At 49.5% G+C, this 15656-nt stretch overlaps 3 protein-coding genes and 1 non-coding gene across 6 annotated transcripts; 3 read left to right on the top strand and 1 right to left on the bottom strand.

The window, feature by feature from the left end:
• Nucleotides 1–13: 13 nt before the first annotated feature.
• RPS18 (ribosomal protein S18) lies at nucleotides 14–5664 on the top strand. The gene is made up of 6 exons (XM_045835005.1): nucleotides 14–46; nucleotides 521–619; nucleotides 4928–5014; nucleotides 5096–5197; nucleotides 5313–5404; nucleotides 5546–5664. The coding sequence occupies exons 1-6, from the start codon at nucleotides 44–46 to the stop codon at nucleotides 5619–5621; spliced, it is 459 nt and encodes a 152-aa protein (XP_045690961.1). The 5' UTR covers nucleotides 14–43; the 3' UTR covers nucleotides 5622–5664.
• Nucleotides 5665–5817: 153 nt separating this feature from the next.
• On the top strand, nucleotides 5818–7879 carry B3GALT4 (beta-1,3-galactosyltransferase 4). Of its 3 annotated transcripts, none has more exons than XM_045834639.1 (2): nucleotides 5818–5836; nucleotides 6478–7879. In XM_045834639.1, the coding sequence occupies exon 2, from the start codon at nucleotides 6501–6503 to the stop codon at nucleotides 7632–7634; it is 1134 nt and encodes a 377-aa protein (XP_045690595.1). In that variant the 5' UTR covers nucleotides 5818–5836; nucleotides 6478–6500; the 3' UTR covers nucleotides 7635–7879. The 3 variants fall into 3 exon arrangements, with proteins under 3 accessions (XP_045690595.1, XP_045690587.1, XP_045690578.1); XM_045834631.1 differs by lacking the exon at nucleotides 5818–5836 and adding an exon at nucleotides 5936–5954; XM_045834622.1 differs by lacking the exon at nucleotides 5818–5836 and adding an exon at nucleotides 6230–6295.
• A 270-nt stretch (nucleotides 7880–8149) lies between these two features.
• Nucleotides 8150–15628, bottom strand: WDR46 (WD repeat domain 46). Its single transcript, XM_045834579.1, has 15 exons — nucleotides 15455–15628; nucleotides 15149–15358; nucleotides 14959–15039; nucleotides 14708–14820; nucleotides 14505–14592; nucleotides 14322–14383; nucleotides 13977–14081; nucleotides 13714–13864; nucleotides 13467–13602; nucleotides 13177–13276; nucleotides 9260–9573; nucleotides 9016–9110; nucleotides 8786–8881; nucleotides 8536–8649; nucleotides 8150–8421 (listed from the first exon to the last, which is right to left on the bottom strand). Exons 1-15 carry the CDS (start codon nucleotides 15521–15523, stop codon nucleotides 8320–8322), a joined length of 1836 nt encoding a protein of 611 aa, XP_045690535.1. The 5' UTR covers nucleotides 15524–15628; the 3' UTR covers nucleotides 8150–8319.
• On the top strand, nucleotides 12278–12382 carry LOC123816696. The gene has a single exon (XR_006785336.1). It is a non-coding gene; the product is annotated as a U6 spliceosomal RNA (small nuclear RNA).
• Nucleotides 15629–15656: the final 28 nt, after the last annotated feature.

Genomic DNA, 15656 nt, shown 5'->3' with positions numbered 1-15656 from the left:
TTCCGCTCTCTCTTCCACAGGAGGCCTACACGCCGCCGCAGCCATGGTAAGATTCGAGTCTGTTCGGGGATCCGGCGACATCGGAACCGGGGCAGGGAAAGTCTGCTGTCAGGGAGTCGAAAACACCCTGTTTAGGGCCTGCAGCTTTCTGTGTGGAACCTTGGATCGTGCTTCTGGGAAGGAACGACTAAAGACATCCGTTTCTGGGGAATGGGGCCAGAGGAAGAAACATTCCCTGAGCGCTCGAGAGCGGCGAAAGCCTTGGGCGTGCATGGGGACCTCCGGCCTCCGCCACTCAGTGTACTCTTGGAAACAGGCAGGAGATTTGTTCTCTGCCAGAGGCTGCATTTTCCCCAAGCCCGAGCAGTAAATGTGCCTGCTGTCTGCAGAATTAATGAATTTGCTGTATTGTGAATACCTGAAGGGAAATCATCTCTCCCTGTGTGATTCAATTTAACGTTCCTGTTTGAGGTTATGGTGATAGTTCACAGTATCTGCTTTCTCCCCCAATCTTTGTCAGTCTCTAGTGATTCCTGAGAAGTTCCAGCATATTTTGCGAGTACTCAACACCAATATCGATGGGCGACGAAAAATAGCCTTTGCCATCACTGCAATTAAGGTAAAGTAGGGTAAGGTGTGGAGAATGTAAGTGAAACTTCGGTTGTAAAGACAACCTAAGGGAACGACTGAGGCAAGGTTAAGAAAACATAACCCCCAACCAGATCACCTCAGCTGCTGGGTAATCCCCTTAACCACCTACCACAGTTACCCTGAAAAGTAAGTGAGGAAACCTAGAGAACAACCTCAGGTCAAGCCAAAATATTTCACGCAGAGGATGGGGAGTAGGTTTGGCTGAATACCTGAATTTGCTCGAGTTTTCCTGGACCACCAGCCATCATGAGATGATTCTGTGTTTGCTTTCTGCCCCTTCCCTCTGTGCATCATTAACAGCAACCTTTCCTGTGATATTTATATACCCTAAGTTGGATAATTGTGCATCTTCTGGGAGGAGGGGTAGAAATGCCAACAGATTCCAAGTGTGAAGAAAGGTGTAGTTGGGAGGGGTGTCACTACATCACGAGTAGAACATTTGCTCAGATGCCAGAGGTGAAAGTTATTGTCCCTTTCCAGTTGAAGCAGGTACCAGTACTTGGCTTATTACATGAAATAAGTTGGTGAGTGCACGCTTGGGTATCTCCCTTCACCAACCTAATGAACTGGTGGCCTTCCAGAGGGGGGCGGGTACCTTTTTTTTTTTTTTTTTTTTTGAGTATGTGTAGTTAGCTGTGGCAATGGCTGAATGACTAGCTTTTTTGTTGTATGTACACCCTATCATGTCAGGAATAGTTGTGTCTTGCTCACAGTCCCCAGCTTCTGGTGTATGATAGGTGCTCAGGCAGTGTTAGGAAATGCAAGGTATCAGGTATAGAGTTGTTCATTCAAAACTGAATCCAAGCTTCAAATTCCCTTGGTTTTTAATTCTGCACTGCAGGGAGCACAACTTGTATTATTAATTTGTATGTAAGAAGGTTGCTTCCTTCTGGGAAATTAGTGAGGTGGTGTAAAATACAGTAGTACATTTTTCAAGAGTTGTTACGAGACTTAAGTGAGATGGTAAGGGTAAAAGGTGATGGTGATTAATGGGGTGCTTCTGTTAAACTGCTTGTTCTAAATTAGGTGGTTTTATTTATATTAGTTAAATCTGTGTCATAACTTTGTAGTCAACTTAAAACCACTTAACCAAAGTATTTTCAGGTACTGAATGAACATTTTGACAAGTCTTTAGGGATCCTGATGCCCTGCTTATCATTGGGAAAGGTTATTCCTATAGATAAGTATGAGGTTTTTGCTAATTTTGTGAAGAGCAAGTAAAAGCAGCCAGCTCTTCCTCTGGTAAGAACGAAAGCTTGAGGGTAGTCTTTTTTTTTTTTTTTTAAGATTTTATTTATTTTTAGGGAGGGAGAGAGAGAAACATCAATGTGCGGTTGCTGGGGGTTATGGCCTGCAACCCAGGAATGTACCCTGGCTGGGAATCGAACCTGGGACACTTTGGTTCCCAGCCCGCGCTCAATCCACTGAGCTACGCCAGCCAGGGAGGGTAGTCTTTTATTAAGGATCCAAAATGGGGGAAAGGCAGGCTGAGTGTGGGAAGGAGTGCCTTAAAAGATGTGGTTAAAGAAGTGGTAAGGCCCTGGCTGGTGTAGCTCAGTGGATTGAATGTGGGCTGTGAACCAAAGGGTTGATAGCTAGTTGGATTCCCAGTCAGGGTTGCAGGACAGGTCCCTGGTGGGGGCCACATGAGAGGTGACCGACCACACATTGATGTTTTTCTCCCTCCCTTCCCTTTCTAAAAATAAATAAATAAAATCTTTGGGGGGGAAGTGGTGAGCAAGGTTAGTTGGCCAGGGAAGGGGTAGAACATGGGATGGAAGTTGACACAAGCGGAAGAGAGTATTGAGAAGTAACAAAGATCCTGCAAGATTATTCTATGCCCTGATCCCTTCCTGATTGTTGTATTTCCACTTGTACACCTTTGATAGGGATATTCTTTAAAGCTGGCTGGTCTTCTGTTCTTCCTCTAAATCAGGGATAACTGCTATCTGGATTATTTGGGAACACAGAAGGAGGGGGAGACTGGGTTTGGTTACAATAACTGGGAAGTACCCACTGGCCTAGTCTATAAGGAACTCTTCTCTCCTGCCACAATGCCAGTGTCCCTGTGAGTAATATTTACATAAATACTTTCAGAGAGTAATATTAGGTTGGTATCAGTGTTTCTGTTGTGTGGTACAGGCCCTTGGACTACAAAGATAAGTGTCAGTCCCCTGTCGTGTAGTCTTTTGGATGGAGAAAGCAGGGGCTATCCTGGGGCAGAAATGGGGGCATCTGTGGATCTTAGGAAATTGGCAAGCCATTAACTAAACTCAGTTAACAGCTTTCAAAAATCTTAGCTTGATGGCAACTTTTAAAAACTTGATTATGGAAGGTTTCAAACGTTTAAAAGTAAAGGGAAGATGCCCTGACCCTAGTGGCTCTGTTCGTTGGGCATCGTCCCACAAACTGAAAGGTTGCTGGTTTGATCCCTGGTCACCACATTCCTGGGTTGTGTGGGTTCTGTTCCTGGTCAAGATGTGTGTGGAAGGCAACCGATAGGTGTTTCTCTGTCACATCAATGTAAAGTTTAAGAAAGTAAAAATAAAGGGGCCCTAGCCCATGTAGCTCAATTGTCTGATCAGCTCCCACAAAGGAGTTTGCTGATTTGATTCCTGGTTATAGGGTACATGTCTGGTTTGTGGGTTCGGTCCCCAGTCAGGGTGTGTACTGAAGGCAACCAGTTGATGATTCTCTTTCTCCATCTCTTTCTCTTTAAAAAATAAATAAAAATATCTTTTAAAAAGTAAAGGGAAGAAAATTACAACCCCTGTGGATGTATCATCTAGCTAAAACTAGAACTCTTGTTTCATGCATGACCTTTCCTATCCACACATTTTTAAAGTAAAGCTCAAAAATACTATTTCATCTGCATTTAAATTTGAGAAACTTAGACCCTAATCTCTTTTGAATCATCCTGGTCATTTGATTTCTTGGGTCACTTTCTTCCAGAGAGGAAATACCATATCTTCATTTCCTTGGGCTGTTGTAACAAGTTGCCACAGACTTGTTGACCTAAAACAGCTACCAGTTCTAGAGGCCAGACATCCAAAATTAAGGTGTCAGCGGGGCAGTGCTCCCTCCGAAGGCCCTAGGAATCCTATCCTGCCTCTTCCTATCTATCCTCTGGTGGTCACTGGCAATTCTTAATATTCTCTGTCTTGTAGCTGCATCAGTCCAACCTTTTGGCTTTGTTATGGTGTCATGTGGCCTCCCCTTTGTGCCTTAGGGTCCTCCTTTTGTAAGGAGACCATCGTTAGATTTAAGGTTGCCCCTAATCCAATATGACCTCATTCTAACCGTATTTTCAAAGGTTAATTCTGAATAAAGTCACATTCTGAGACTCTGGATGGAAATACATGGCAGGGGAGTGGGGGTGATTTAACCCAACCCACCCTTTACTATCCAAATGTTTGGTTAACTTCTCTGGTGGCAATGAGTACCAGTGTTGGTGTTTATATGATGCCACCAGTGTAAGAAATAGGTGTTAGAGGTTTTTTTTGGGGGGGGGGTGTTTGTTTTTTAAGTTTGATGTGGGCAATAAGTTCCCTAGGGCCTGGTCATCTCTGGGCACTGACAAAATTTAGTTTGTGGTCTTCAAAAACTGATTATGAGGGCCTGGGCCAGATAAGTTTAGTTGGTTAGAGCATCATCCTGATAAGCCATGATTGTGAGTTCTATCTCAGTCAAGGTACATATAAGAATCAACCAGTGAATGCATAAATAAGTAGAACAACAAATTGCTGTCTCTCTCCCTTCCTCACTCCCTGTCTCTAAAATCAATAACTTAAAAAAAAAATTTTTTTTTTAAGTTTGATCATGGGGCTGCAGTGGTTTGTCCAAAGAATTATCTTTAAGAGGTTCCAAGCAACTGACAATCCTACCACTTGATCACCTGTTGACCAAAAGACCCCAGTTTTGCAGCTTTGAAGCTATATCTGCTTTGACAGGCAGGTCCTTTGTCCTCCATGATGCGGAAATCAGAAGATTCTGCTCCTGGGTACTGCTGCAGTCTTGATCGACAAAGTAGATATGCTGAATGAAAAGTTCCTGCTTTCAAGGGGTTATCTACCCTAAGTTCTCTGTTCTTGGTCCAGCCCAGCTCTTTGAATAAAATTAATGTTTAGATTTCTTATCTGGAAAAGTGGGTGAGGTGCGGGTCACCTGGGAAAGTTTAAAGCACTAGTTTGTTGCAGGCCCTACTTTTGTGCTTTTGAATAATGGAGCTATAAAGGGGGGAAAAAAACCCTCAAACCTAATTCCAAAACCTCCTCAGGGTGTGGGGCGAAGATATGCTCATGTGGTGTTGAGGAAAGCAGACATCGACCTCACCAAAAGGGCAGGAGAGCTCACAGAGGATGAGGTGAGGACAAGGAAGGGGGTTGTGGGTTGGGCCTACCTTGGAAGGGTACCGTTCCAGGGTGACCCTTGTCCTGCCTGCCAGGTGGAGCGGGTGATTACCATTATGCAGAACCCTCGCCAGTACAAGATTCCAGACTGGTTCTTGAACAGACAGAAGGATGTGAAGGATGGAAAATACAGCCAGGTGTGTACTGAGATGAGACCTTAAAAAAAAAAGGCAGGGCGTCCAGTTAGAATAGAATTGGTCATAGGGGCTGGGTGGCAAAACAAATATCCCTCAGTCTCTATTCTAAATCCAGGTCCTGGCCAATGGTCTGGACAACAAGCTTCGTGAAGACCTGGAGCGGCTGAAGAAAATTCGGGCCCACAGAGGGCTGCGCCACTTCTGGGGGTGAGTTGGTGGGGTGGCGGAGCGTCTCCTTTCCCTTCCTGCCCCTAGGCTCCCAGAGATTTCTCATGTTCTGTCTTCTCATCCCATATCTTTTCTGTGTAATATGTATGACCTGTGACCCTTCTTTTTTCTCACCTGCAGTCTTCGTGTTCGAGGCCAGCACACCAAGACCACAGGCCGCCGGGGTCGCACTGTGGGTGTGTCCAAGAAGAAATAAATCTCTAGGCCTTGTCTGTTAATAAATAGTTTATGCACCTATAGCTGACTTTGTGTTTTTTCTTCCTTCTGGGGACACTGATAGGGAATGCCAGCTCTCCTGAAGGACCCTGTTGGTTGCTTTCCCAAGTCTCTTGGCTGATGTTCCCACCCAGCTGCCCAAGCAATGTACTTTGGTTAAAGCAATGGTCTCATTCCCTTCCCTCCACCCCTAAGGTATGAGGAAGGTGGAGCAGTTAACACTCAGCCTTAAGGAGGAGCCCAACCAGTTCTTGCTGGGGCTTGGGTGTGGAGTGGTGTGGTGTGGCACGTGTAGGGAGTTTAGCCTAGTCTGGTGAGTGCAGGTCTCTGCCACCCTAGGTTTCTAAAGGGTGTAAGATTGATGTTGGCAAATTGGGGGTGGGGTGCAGATTTCTTGGACATAGAATCGATGGACTCCACACTCAGAGATGCACATAGCAGTTGGGGAGGAAGGCCTCTGTAGCGAGGCACAAAGATCCAATTACATTCCTACCCTGGCAGGCAGTGTTCTGCCAATGCTTCCGGGTGGGATTCTGGGAATGCGCAGTGCCACACCTTCCCCGGGAAGGGGCGGGGCTGCCAGGGTTGGGCGGGGGAAGACACTGATGCTACCCACCATGGAGTCGAGCTTCAGCGTGGCGGGGCTGCGACAAGGTAACTTCCCTACTGCTGCTGTATGCCCCCACGCCGTCTCCTGTGTCTGCCTCTCGGCACCTTCCGGCACTAGTACTCCCCGCACGCTCTGCTGGCCCCAACCTAGGCGTGGCCGGTTAGGAACTCAGGCTGTTGAGAGCTGCGCTCTGCGCCCTCCAGCTGCCCTCCATCTTTTCTCCCAGGTTCCCTCTGATTGCGCCACACCATGCGCCTCAGTCTCTTCCGGCGCCTTCTTCTTGCCGCGCTGCTGCTGGTGATTGTCTGGACCCTCTTCGGTCCTTCAGGCCTCGGGGAGGAGCTGCTGAGCCTCTCGCTAGCTTCCCTGCTCCCAGCACCAGCGTCGCCGGGGCCACCCCTAGCTTTGCCTCGCCTCTTGATCCCTAACGAGGACGCCTGTCACGGCCCTGGCTCCCCTCCTTTCCTGCTCATCCTGGTGTGTACGGCCCCGGAGAATCTGAACCAAAGAAACGCCATTCGGGCCTCGTGGGGTGGGCAGCGCGAGGCCCGAGGGCTCAGGGTGCAGACTCTCTTTCTTCTGGGAGAGCCACGTCCCACCTGGGGCTCCCATGAGAATGACCTGGCACGGGAGTCTGCAGCCCGGGGAGACATCTTACAGGCGGCCTTCCAGGACTCCTACCGCAACCTTACCCTCAAGACCCTCAGCGGGCTGAACTGGGCCTACAAACACTGCCCCATGGCTCGCTACATTCTCAAGACCGATGATGATGTGTTTGTCAATGTCCCGGAACTGGTATCGGAGCTGGTCCAGCGAGGGGGCCGCTGGGAGCAATGGGAGAGGGGCAGAGAGGCTGAGGCTGGAGATGAAGAATGGGAAGGAGACAGCCCCACTTTGGAGAGCCAGCCCGTGCCTCTTTTGTACCTGGGCCGTGTGCACTGGCGGGTGCATCCCTCTCGGAGACCAGGGGGCAAACACCAGCTATCAGAGGAGCAGTGGCCTCCCACCTGGGGCCCCTTTCCACCCTATGCCTCAGGCACAGGGTATGTGCTGTCAGTTTCCGCTGTGCAGCTCATCCTCAAAGTGGCCAGCCGGTCACCTCCTCTACCACTGGAGGATGTCTTTGTAGGGATAAGTGCTCGACGAGGAGGCCTCACCCCAACCCACTGTGTCAGGCTGGCTGGTGCCACCCACTACCCCCTGGACCGGTGCTGCTATGGGAAGTTCCTGCTGACATCCCACAGGTTGGACCCCTGGAAGATGCAGGAAGCTTGGAAGCTGGTAGGCGGCTCTGATGGGGAAAGGACTGCACCCTTCTGCTCCTGGCTCCAGGGAGTCCTGGGCATTCTGCGGTGTCGGGTAATAGCCTGGCTTCACAGCTGAGAGCATCTGGGCCGTGGGAATGAGGATCTGAGTCCAGCCAGGACCCCCACAACCCTTCTCCCAGGCCCAAGGTAACTGGCTACAACTGGACAGTTCCCCTACACCTGATGCTCAGTCTGTCACTGAAGACTGAGGATACAGGGCAAACCTGGGACCTGGCCTGCCAGCCCCAAATATAATCATCTGGAGAATAAAACATCCAAAGCAGGAGAGGGCACAAGCCCCTTAATAAACTTGTCTCTCTACCTCTTCGAGTGCAGTGTGGTCCTCACCAGGAGCCCCAGCACATAAACCTGGAGAGCCTGGAAGATGCTAGGCCTGCTGATGAGAAGCACATCTCCAGAGGCACGGGAGAAAGGGGACAGCCTCTAGGAGAAAGGTCCCTAAAAAGCAAAGCTAAGGCCATAGTGACCATAAGATATGGGGTGAAGGTAGAGGCAGGACACTGTGATCCCTTAGAGCCCCATGCTAGGCAAAGGAAGGGGACAGGTCCACAGAACAATCCGGACACATTATTCAAAAAGCTCACCTTCCTCTTTAATGCCAACCCACCCCACAAACCAGCTGTTCACTCCCACCTGTGGAAGGGGCACCTGTCCCCCTCCTTATTCCAAGAAACAAGGTCATTCCCCCACAGGAGATCTTGGGGAGAGATCATTGTTCTCAGGTCACCCTGGAGCCTGGCTCAGCGCACAAATCTGTCCAGGGCAGATGGCCGGGTCCCCACGAGCTTGGCCACCTTTTCTTTCTTCAGTGACTGCTGCTCAAGGCTTTGCCGGACTTTGTCCTAGGGATGGGGGGACAGGCAAAGTGAGAAGTGGTAGGCCAGCAAGGCCAAAGGCATAAACAAGGAGGGTGCAGCCCATGGGAGGCCTGGCCCACCCCCCAAATGTTCCTTTACCCTGTGTTCCTCCTCCATGACCTTCCTCTTCCTCTTCATCAAATTTGCTGTTGAGCTTCGGCCCTTCTTCTTTGGCTTTGGCTGGAAGGGAGCCTTGGACTCTGGGTCGTAGCCCTGGGGGAGAGGACAGGAGTGAAGTCTGTAACAGCCTCAGAGCCAGGGAACTGTGGCAGCACCCACCTGCTGTGCCACACTTCTGGGGACATGGTCATAGAGGATATGCCTAAGCACTCAGAGCTCTGCTCCTTACCAGCCTCTCTATCCGTTCCTTCTTTTCCTGCTCCAAAGAAATGACATCAACCTCTGCCAGGGCTCGTGGGTCCAAACAAATGAGCTCTGCAGGTACCTGCAGATGTCACAGAGGGACAGGAATGGGTAAGGTGGGTGACTCCAAAGAGGGACTGAAGCCAGGGAGACTGCTAAATCCCACTCTTCCGGAGACCCCCAGAATAGGAGCTTTCCCAACCCCCACTTCCTCACCTTCTCCAGAAGGGCCTTCACTTCCCACTCCTGCCGCTGCTTCCGGCTCCTGTATGGGTTATTCTCCAGGCCATCAAAGTTGGGCTCAGCAGCCCCTGGAGGAAGGGAAGAACATGGAGCCATAAATAGGAACCCAGATCAGCATTCCAGCCTGACCAAGCCCCTTGCTCCTGGCTGGCTCAGGCCCACTCAAACGTCCATCCAGAGTACATTCACTTTAAGCCCCATCCCCTGGCCCACTCACCCGGGACCAGCATGCTGGTGATGCCTCCACTGTGGCCCACCCCCAGCACATCTTCAAAGGGGCAGAACTGAAGGCCGTGCACATGGCCTGAGAGCCGGTGGGTGAGGTAGGGCTTCTCCAGGGAGGGTGGGCTGCCTTTGCCCTGCCCTGCCCATATGTTGACCACATCACCCATTCCTGCAGCGAGCAGTCCCCACTGGGAGAAGGCCAGGTGCCCTGCTCCCTGGGGCAGGGTCCGAGCACTCAGAGGCTGGTATGCCCCTCGCAAGTCAAAGATTTTCAGCTGGTGGTCCAGGCCAGAGGTGGCCATGTGCCTGGTGGAAGAAGGGGATCAATTAATTTAAGGTGTGACTGAGGAGGCCTGTGGCCAAGTCTAGGCATCCAGTCCGACTGTAGGGAGATTGACAGTAACTACGACCATCACACTAGACACTCTGCAGACAGCCTCTTGGTTATGCATCACACAACTCTTGTACTATTTGTATTTTCTTTTCACAGATGGAAAAAACTGAAGCTCCGAGGAAGGAAATCAGGGTGAGGGGTAGAGCTAGAACTCAAGGCAGGGCTGTTCCTGTAGCCCTCTAACCTGCTCAAGATGTAAACCAAAGGGAGAATGCATGTGACAGTGTCTACCTAAATGTGATGTCCTACTACAGATGGGCAGCACTGCAGCTCAGCAAAGGGAAGGATCAAGAAGGATCATCTGCAGTGGTCAGGGAGGACTGCCTGGGGAAACGGGGGTGTAAGCTAATCTCAGTAATTCTCAAGTGAACACAAGAAACAGAGATACAGCAGGTAAAACTGAATGATCGGAGAGTGGAGATGGTGAAACAGGCAAAGGTTTATTTTCAGGATTGGTGGGAAACGCAGCCAGGAGGATCAGGAGGGAACAAGTTGCAGGGGTTCTTTCAAGTGAGACTGAGGTCCCAATGCCCCACCAGTGCCCTCAGCCAATAACAAGCCACAACTGAAGACTGCATAAACCTGAGAAAACCTTGGGAGGTAATGAAATCAAGTGCTAGCCGGCCCTACCCCACCCTGTCTTTCCCTGAAGGAGGGAGGGTAAGGTTGCTGACCAGAGGCTCTCAAGGATCAGGCCCTATATAACTTGTTTATTTTCAGAGGCTGGAGTTTCTATGTTCAAGTTGTTCCTCAGAGAGAGAGGCTGAAAAGGAACCAGCCAGGCCAGATATATGTTTGCCAAAGAGCCAAGAACCCTCTTTTTAGCTGTGGCTGTAAACCCAGGAGGAGGGTACTGAAGAGTTTCTAAGAGCAAAGACGTGCTCTGTGATGGGGCCAAACAGAGGCCCAGCTGGATACTTCTGACAAGACAATCAGGGCCCCAGCTCCACCAAAGGGAAAGACCACTGATGCAAACCAGGAATTACTGAGGGCTCCCCGGACACAGGTTGGCCCCTCACAAACCTTTGGGATCCCCTGCACAAATACCAGCCCACTGGCCAGATGGGCACCCATGCACCACACTACTAAATTTATAACAAATAGTGCAGCTTTGAGAATCTAATCCTAAATGCAAGCTTCCAGAAAGCCTCTTAAGGAAGACAGTAAGCCTCATCTCTGGAGCCCCTGTGGCCTGTCTGAGGTGCTCCTGAGGGGGACCAGAGACAAGCAGGGCTGAACCTAAGATCAAAGACCAGAGCAGTTTAGCATGGAAGTGTTGACCAAACCTCAGTAAACTGGCTGATTACCCCCTGGGAACAGGAGCAACTGACCCAGGCAGCCCCTGGAAGGTAAACTGTAGCTCAGGTCCAGCGGCCCAGAAGCCCCAGGGCTGGCCTCTTCACTCTCCTAGAGCCAAGCAGGCACAGCTCTGGAGTAAAGAGGGGGTAGCCAATCACTTGCCCCCAAAGATACAACTCTAGGAGTCTAAGGGGTCTAAGCCTTGAGAAGGCTTTCATAAATTGGTGGCCGCTAGGCTTTTCCTTTAAAACAACTTAAAAATAAAGTCACGTAGTTTGTATTTAATGTAGAATCCCAAGCAGCAGTGTAAAAGGAGGAAAGCAACTTGTAGGAAAGGTGATTCTGACAAGGCCCTGCAGAACAAGGCAGGAGGTAAAACTGGAGGCTGGAACCCGGCTGTGAGCATCACATATGCCCAGAGGCAGCAAGGAGGAAGAGAAACAGACCTTGGAAGGACCTTTGAGGGAACAGGCAATCAGGACTTCACAGGAGGTCATGAATAGCAGAACCTGGGTAGAACCAGAAAGCACTCAGTCAACACTGCTTTTGATTCCTGACATTCGTTAACAGCTAAGGAATATGGTGGAGCTCTGTGGCAAAGCTAGAGGTGTCAAAGAAGTGAAATTGTGGGTGACAGGAAAATGTGGCAGAAAAGGAGCAAGGAAGAATCCTGGGAGTGGGGTGTCGGATCCAGTGATGCACAACAGATCAAGTGTTTAGGGTGACAAAAGACAAGTGAGTAGAGACTAAATGCCCTCCCAGCCCCGCCCTGACCAATCATTCCTGTAAACTACTGCCACCTGTTTTTGTAAAGAAAGTGGAACTGGAACCAATTCATCCTTACACTCTGGAACCTTAGCACAGAGCCCAGTCCATAGCAGGTGCCCAGTGAAGGCCTGATGAATGGAAGGAATTAGAGGAAAACACACAAGAATTGGTATGAAAAAATTGCCGACCAGATCCAGACATACATACAAATCAGACAGAACAGCTGTGAAAAGCAGATCCTCTCTCAGGAAGAACAGAAGTTCAAAGCAGACCCACCACCCCACCCCTCACATCACCAGCCAGACCTGAAGAAAAAATCTTTAATGATGACGATGATGAAGGACAGTGCTCCCTATTCACTGGGCACCACACCAAACTCTGAGTGCCTTAACTCACTTACCACCTACAACACCTTTACGAGCTAAGCCCAGGTGTTGGCAAACTGTGGCCAAACAAATCTGGCCCACCACCTATTTCTGTAATGTCCACAAGCTAAGAATGGTTTTTACATTTTTAAGTGGTTGGAAAAAAATCAAAAGAATATTTTGAGTGCTTGCTTCGGCAGCACATGTACTGAAAACTGGAAGGATACAGAGATTAGCACAGCCCCTATACAAGGATGACATGCAATTTTGTGAAGCGTTCCATATTTTTTTTAAAACAGAATGTTTCAAGATTTGGAACTTATATGAAATTGTGTACACAAATAAAGTTTTATTGGAATACAACCACATCCATTTACTGCTTTTGTGCTGCACAGTAGAATGGTTGAGGCAGACACTATGTTTGGCATCCGGTCACTTCACACTGATGATAGAGTTGCAGTGACACAGCTATAACCTGACAGCACCCCAAGCACCTCAAAGACCACCCACCTCATTACCTGCCTGTGTCAGAAATGTGTTCAAAGATAAAATATGTAAAACCTCTACAAATTAGCATTAACAGATAAACACCAGCAGTCAAGTGGAACACTAGCTGTTTTTTTCATTGTATTAACAGATTTATTTTATTATTTCCAACTATATTTTGAAATACTAACTTTGAATATCAATCAAGCAAAATATCCTCAAAAAGAATTCAATTCTTCCTATTAGTAGGCATGTATGTGAATACTATTATATTCATTATTATGTTTTGGATTTCAATGCTTAAAAACTTGTGGTACTGTTTTTGATTTTGCCCTTGATTTTGCCTCTTGGCCAGCAAAGCCTAAAATATTTACTGTGTGGCTCTTTACAGAAAGTTTGCTGACCCTTGGGCTAGACACTCACACATCATCTCAGGTTAAGACAAGTGTGGCACACGGGTTATATAATGTGCCCACACTCAGCTGGCTTATCAGTGGTGGCACCAGGATTTAAACCCAGGCAGCATGACTACAGGATCTGTGCTCCTTTTTGCCCAGCTGTGACCTCCAGCACCTCGTGCCCAAACAACTGACTTACATGCCTGTAGAATCTACTGCCACAGCCCGGACCCCACCACGGTGACAGAGAATCTTTGCCAATGGCTCCTTCATGGCTGGACTCCATAAAGACACAGTACCTGGAGGTCAGAGAAGAGCTAAAGTTACTAACAAGCACTAAAGTTATTCAACTAAGGAAAGATAGGGACTCAGGGCCAAGAGGGGCCAAGAGAGAAAGGTGAAAGGGCAACTTTAAGGGACTCATGAAGTACAAACATAGAAGAAAGGCAGGTTAGGATAGTTAGAGTTGAAGATCAGCCAGGGACGAACCATTGCTATGTCCCAGATGGATGACGGCATTGTAAGGGTTCTGGGTCATGACATCGAGCCGCCCAGCCCGAGCATTCAGAGCTGCCACAATCTTCCCCACTGACACGTCCAGGTAGGTCAGAAACCCTGTCTCTGACTGTGAGAGAGAAAATACATCCTGAGTGCCCTGGTCTCCCTTTACTGGGGTCCCAGAAGAGTGGTCTTTTCAGGGACTGCCACCCAGTCTCTGTGCTCCAAGGCCACTCACACACGTGGCCAGTAGGAAGTGGAAAGGCAGGAATTCAAGCCGTGTGACACGGTCACAGCGACGGATGCAGTGGAGTTCAATTCCCTGGTTGTCATAGATGTGAAGCCAGCGGTTCTGAGCGACAGCAAGCAGCGCCTCTGAATGCAGAAACCTGGGAGGGGAGGAGAAGAGGAGTGGCTCAATGGGTAAGGGGGTCACAACCATCATTCAATGAGGAATGGGCTATCTCACTACCACTGACCACTGACAGAGAAGCCACTGACCGGATGTCCCGTACTGCCTCCATGACATTGATCTCACACATGAGCCTCTTTGTCACCCAGTCAAGGGCAGCCACATGACCCCGGCGCCCTCCAAAAGCCAAGTGCCTGTTGGAGGTGGGGAACAAGTAGAGTGTCAATGCAGGGGAGCACCCTCAGACCATTTGAGGTCTGCCAAAGCCAGCTCCTTCTCTCCTGAGAGGTGTCACTGTATATGCTCACCCCCACATGTAAGCAAATCACAGGACACTCCCTATATCAATGACCCAAACACACACTGGCATGGCTGAAGTGGTTAAGGAGACATGACCACATCCTAGTTCAAGTATCACTGGAATTCAACTTTACCTCCCAGTCTGAGAGTAATTCAGCCTGTAGGGTCCAAACTGCCACAAGTTCAAGTCAAAGTGCTGGGAAAGGAAAGAGTTTAAAAAAGAATTCAAGAATAACAATAATTGGCTCACATCAGTAATTCCCTCTTCTAGTCTCCACTTCCTTTTTGCTTGGCCTCTTTCCCATCCTCAAGCTCACCTTGGCTGCACTTGCAATGTCCACAGCCTCCACAATGTCAGCTTGGCTTATCTTTGCTGTGTCTTCCCCATCCTCACCTTCCAAAAACCTGCAAGTGAGTGTTGGAGCTGCAGTAAAGTTTCCTAGTATGAAGTGAGTGTATCAACAACAAAATGAGACAGAGCAGTCCTATAAATATAGCAGAGGCTGGGAAAGCCACTCACCCAGGTTCCTCAGCAAGCAGCAGCTCAGAACGAGCAGCTTTAACACTTATTTCCTCTTCCTCAGCTTCAGCCACCTCAAGCCGGCTTCGGGTTTTGGACTTAGAATGTGGCAGCTATAACATCGATGATGGGAAGGAGTGGAAAAAGAACCAGAGGCTGTGTGGGGCCACAGGACAGCCACCTGGTCCCACCTCCATCTAGACCATCCAGACACTCCCTGCTTGCAACACCACTCTCAGGCTGGTCCTCACCTTTTTGGATCTGTCAATACGACGGAACTTCTGAGCCACCTCCACCGGGACCGGGGCGGGGCCTGGGAATGGGTCCTGGGCCTAGGGCAGGGAGTAAGCAATTCGCTAACAGGCTCAGGTTGACTCCAACCTTCGCACCCTCAAAGCACTAGGGAACTTGCCCCGCCACCCTATCAGATCCCATGCTTACCCCGGACAAGCTCTGCTGAGGCTTCGGTTTCGTCCGTTCTCGGGATTTATTCAGGAACTGGGGCTTCTTGGAGATGCGAGACCTCTTTAGGGTGTGAGTGTTCTTTGGCTTCTGGGGGAAGAGCTCTGGATTCCTCTTGTTACGAGGGGCCCCTGGAGAGGCTCCAGCAGCGGTCGGAGTGATTTCTTCCTCCCAGTAACGCCGGGGTTTCTATGGCAGATAAGGTGCCCTGAAGCTCCGCCATCCGTGCCCGCCCCTCCGACCCCACAGCTGAAAACTTCCCTTCCACCCTAGGAAGATCTCTACCTTCTTCTTGGTCTGAAGTTTGTCTTTCTTGGGAGGGACATCCTTGCCCGGCTTGGGGGCAATCTCCATCTAACGAACCCTGAGACGATGCACGTGCAAACTCCTCTCAGCGTACACAGTCCGACTGGGACCTCCCGGAAGTGCTCCAGCCCTCACCCAACCAGCGCTGTACCACGTGTGACGCTTTTAGTCGCCATTTTGA

The sequence above is a fragment of the Phyllostomus hastatus genome, unplaced genomic scaffold (genome assembly GCF_019186645.2).
Source record: "Phyllostomus hastatus isolate PE091 unplaced genomic scaffold, TTU_PhHast_1.1 phas_contig_1048, whole genome shotgun sequence".
Lineage (NCBI taxonomy): Eukaryota > Metazoa > Chordata > Mammalia > Chiroptera > Phyllostomidae > Phyllostomus > Phyllostomus hastatus.
This window is presented reverse-complemented; position numbering and strand designations above follow the sequence as displayed.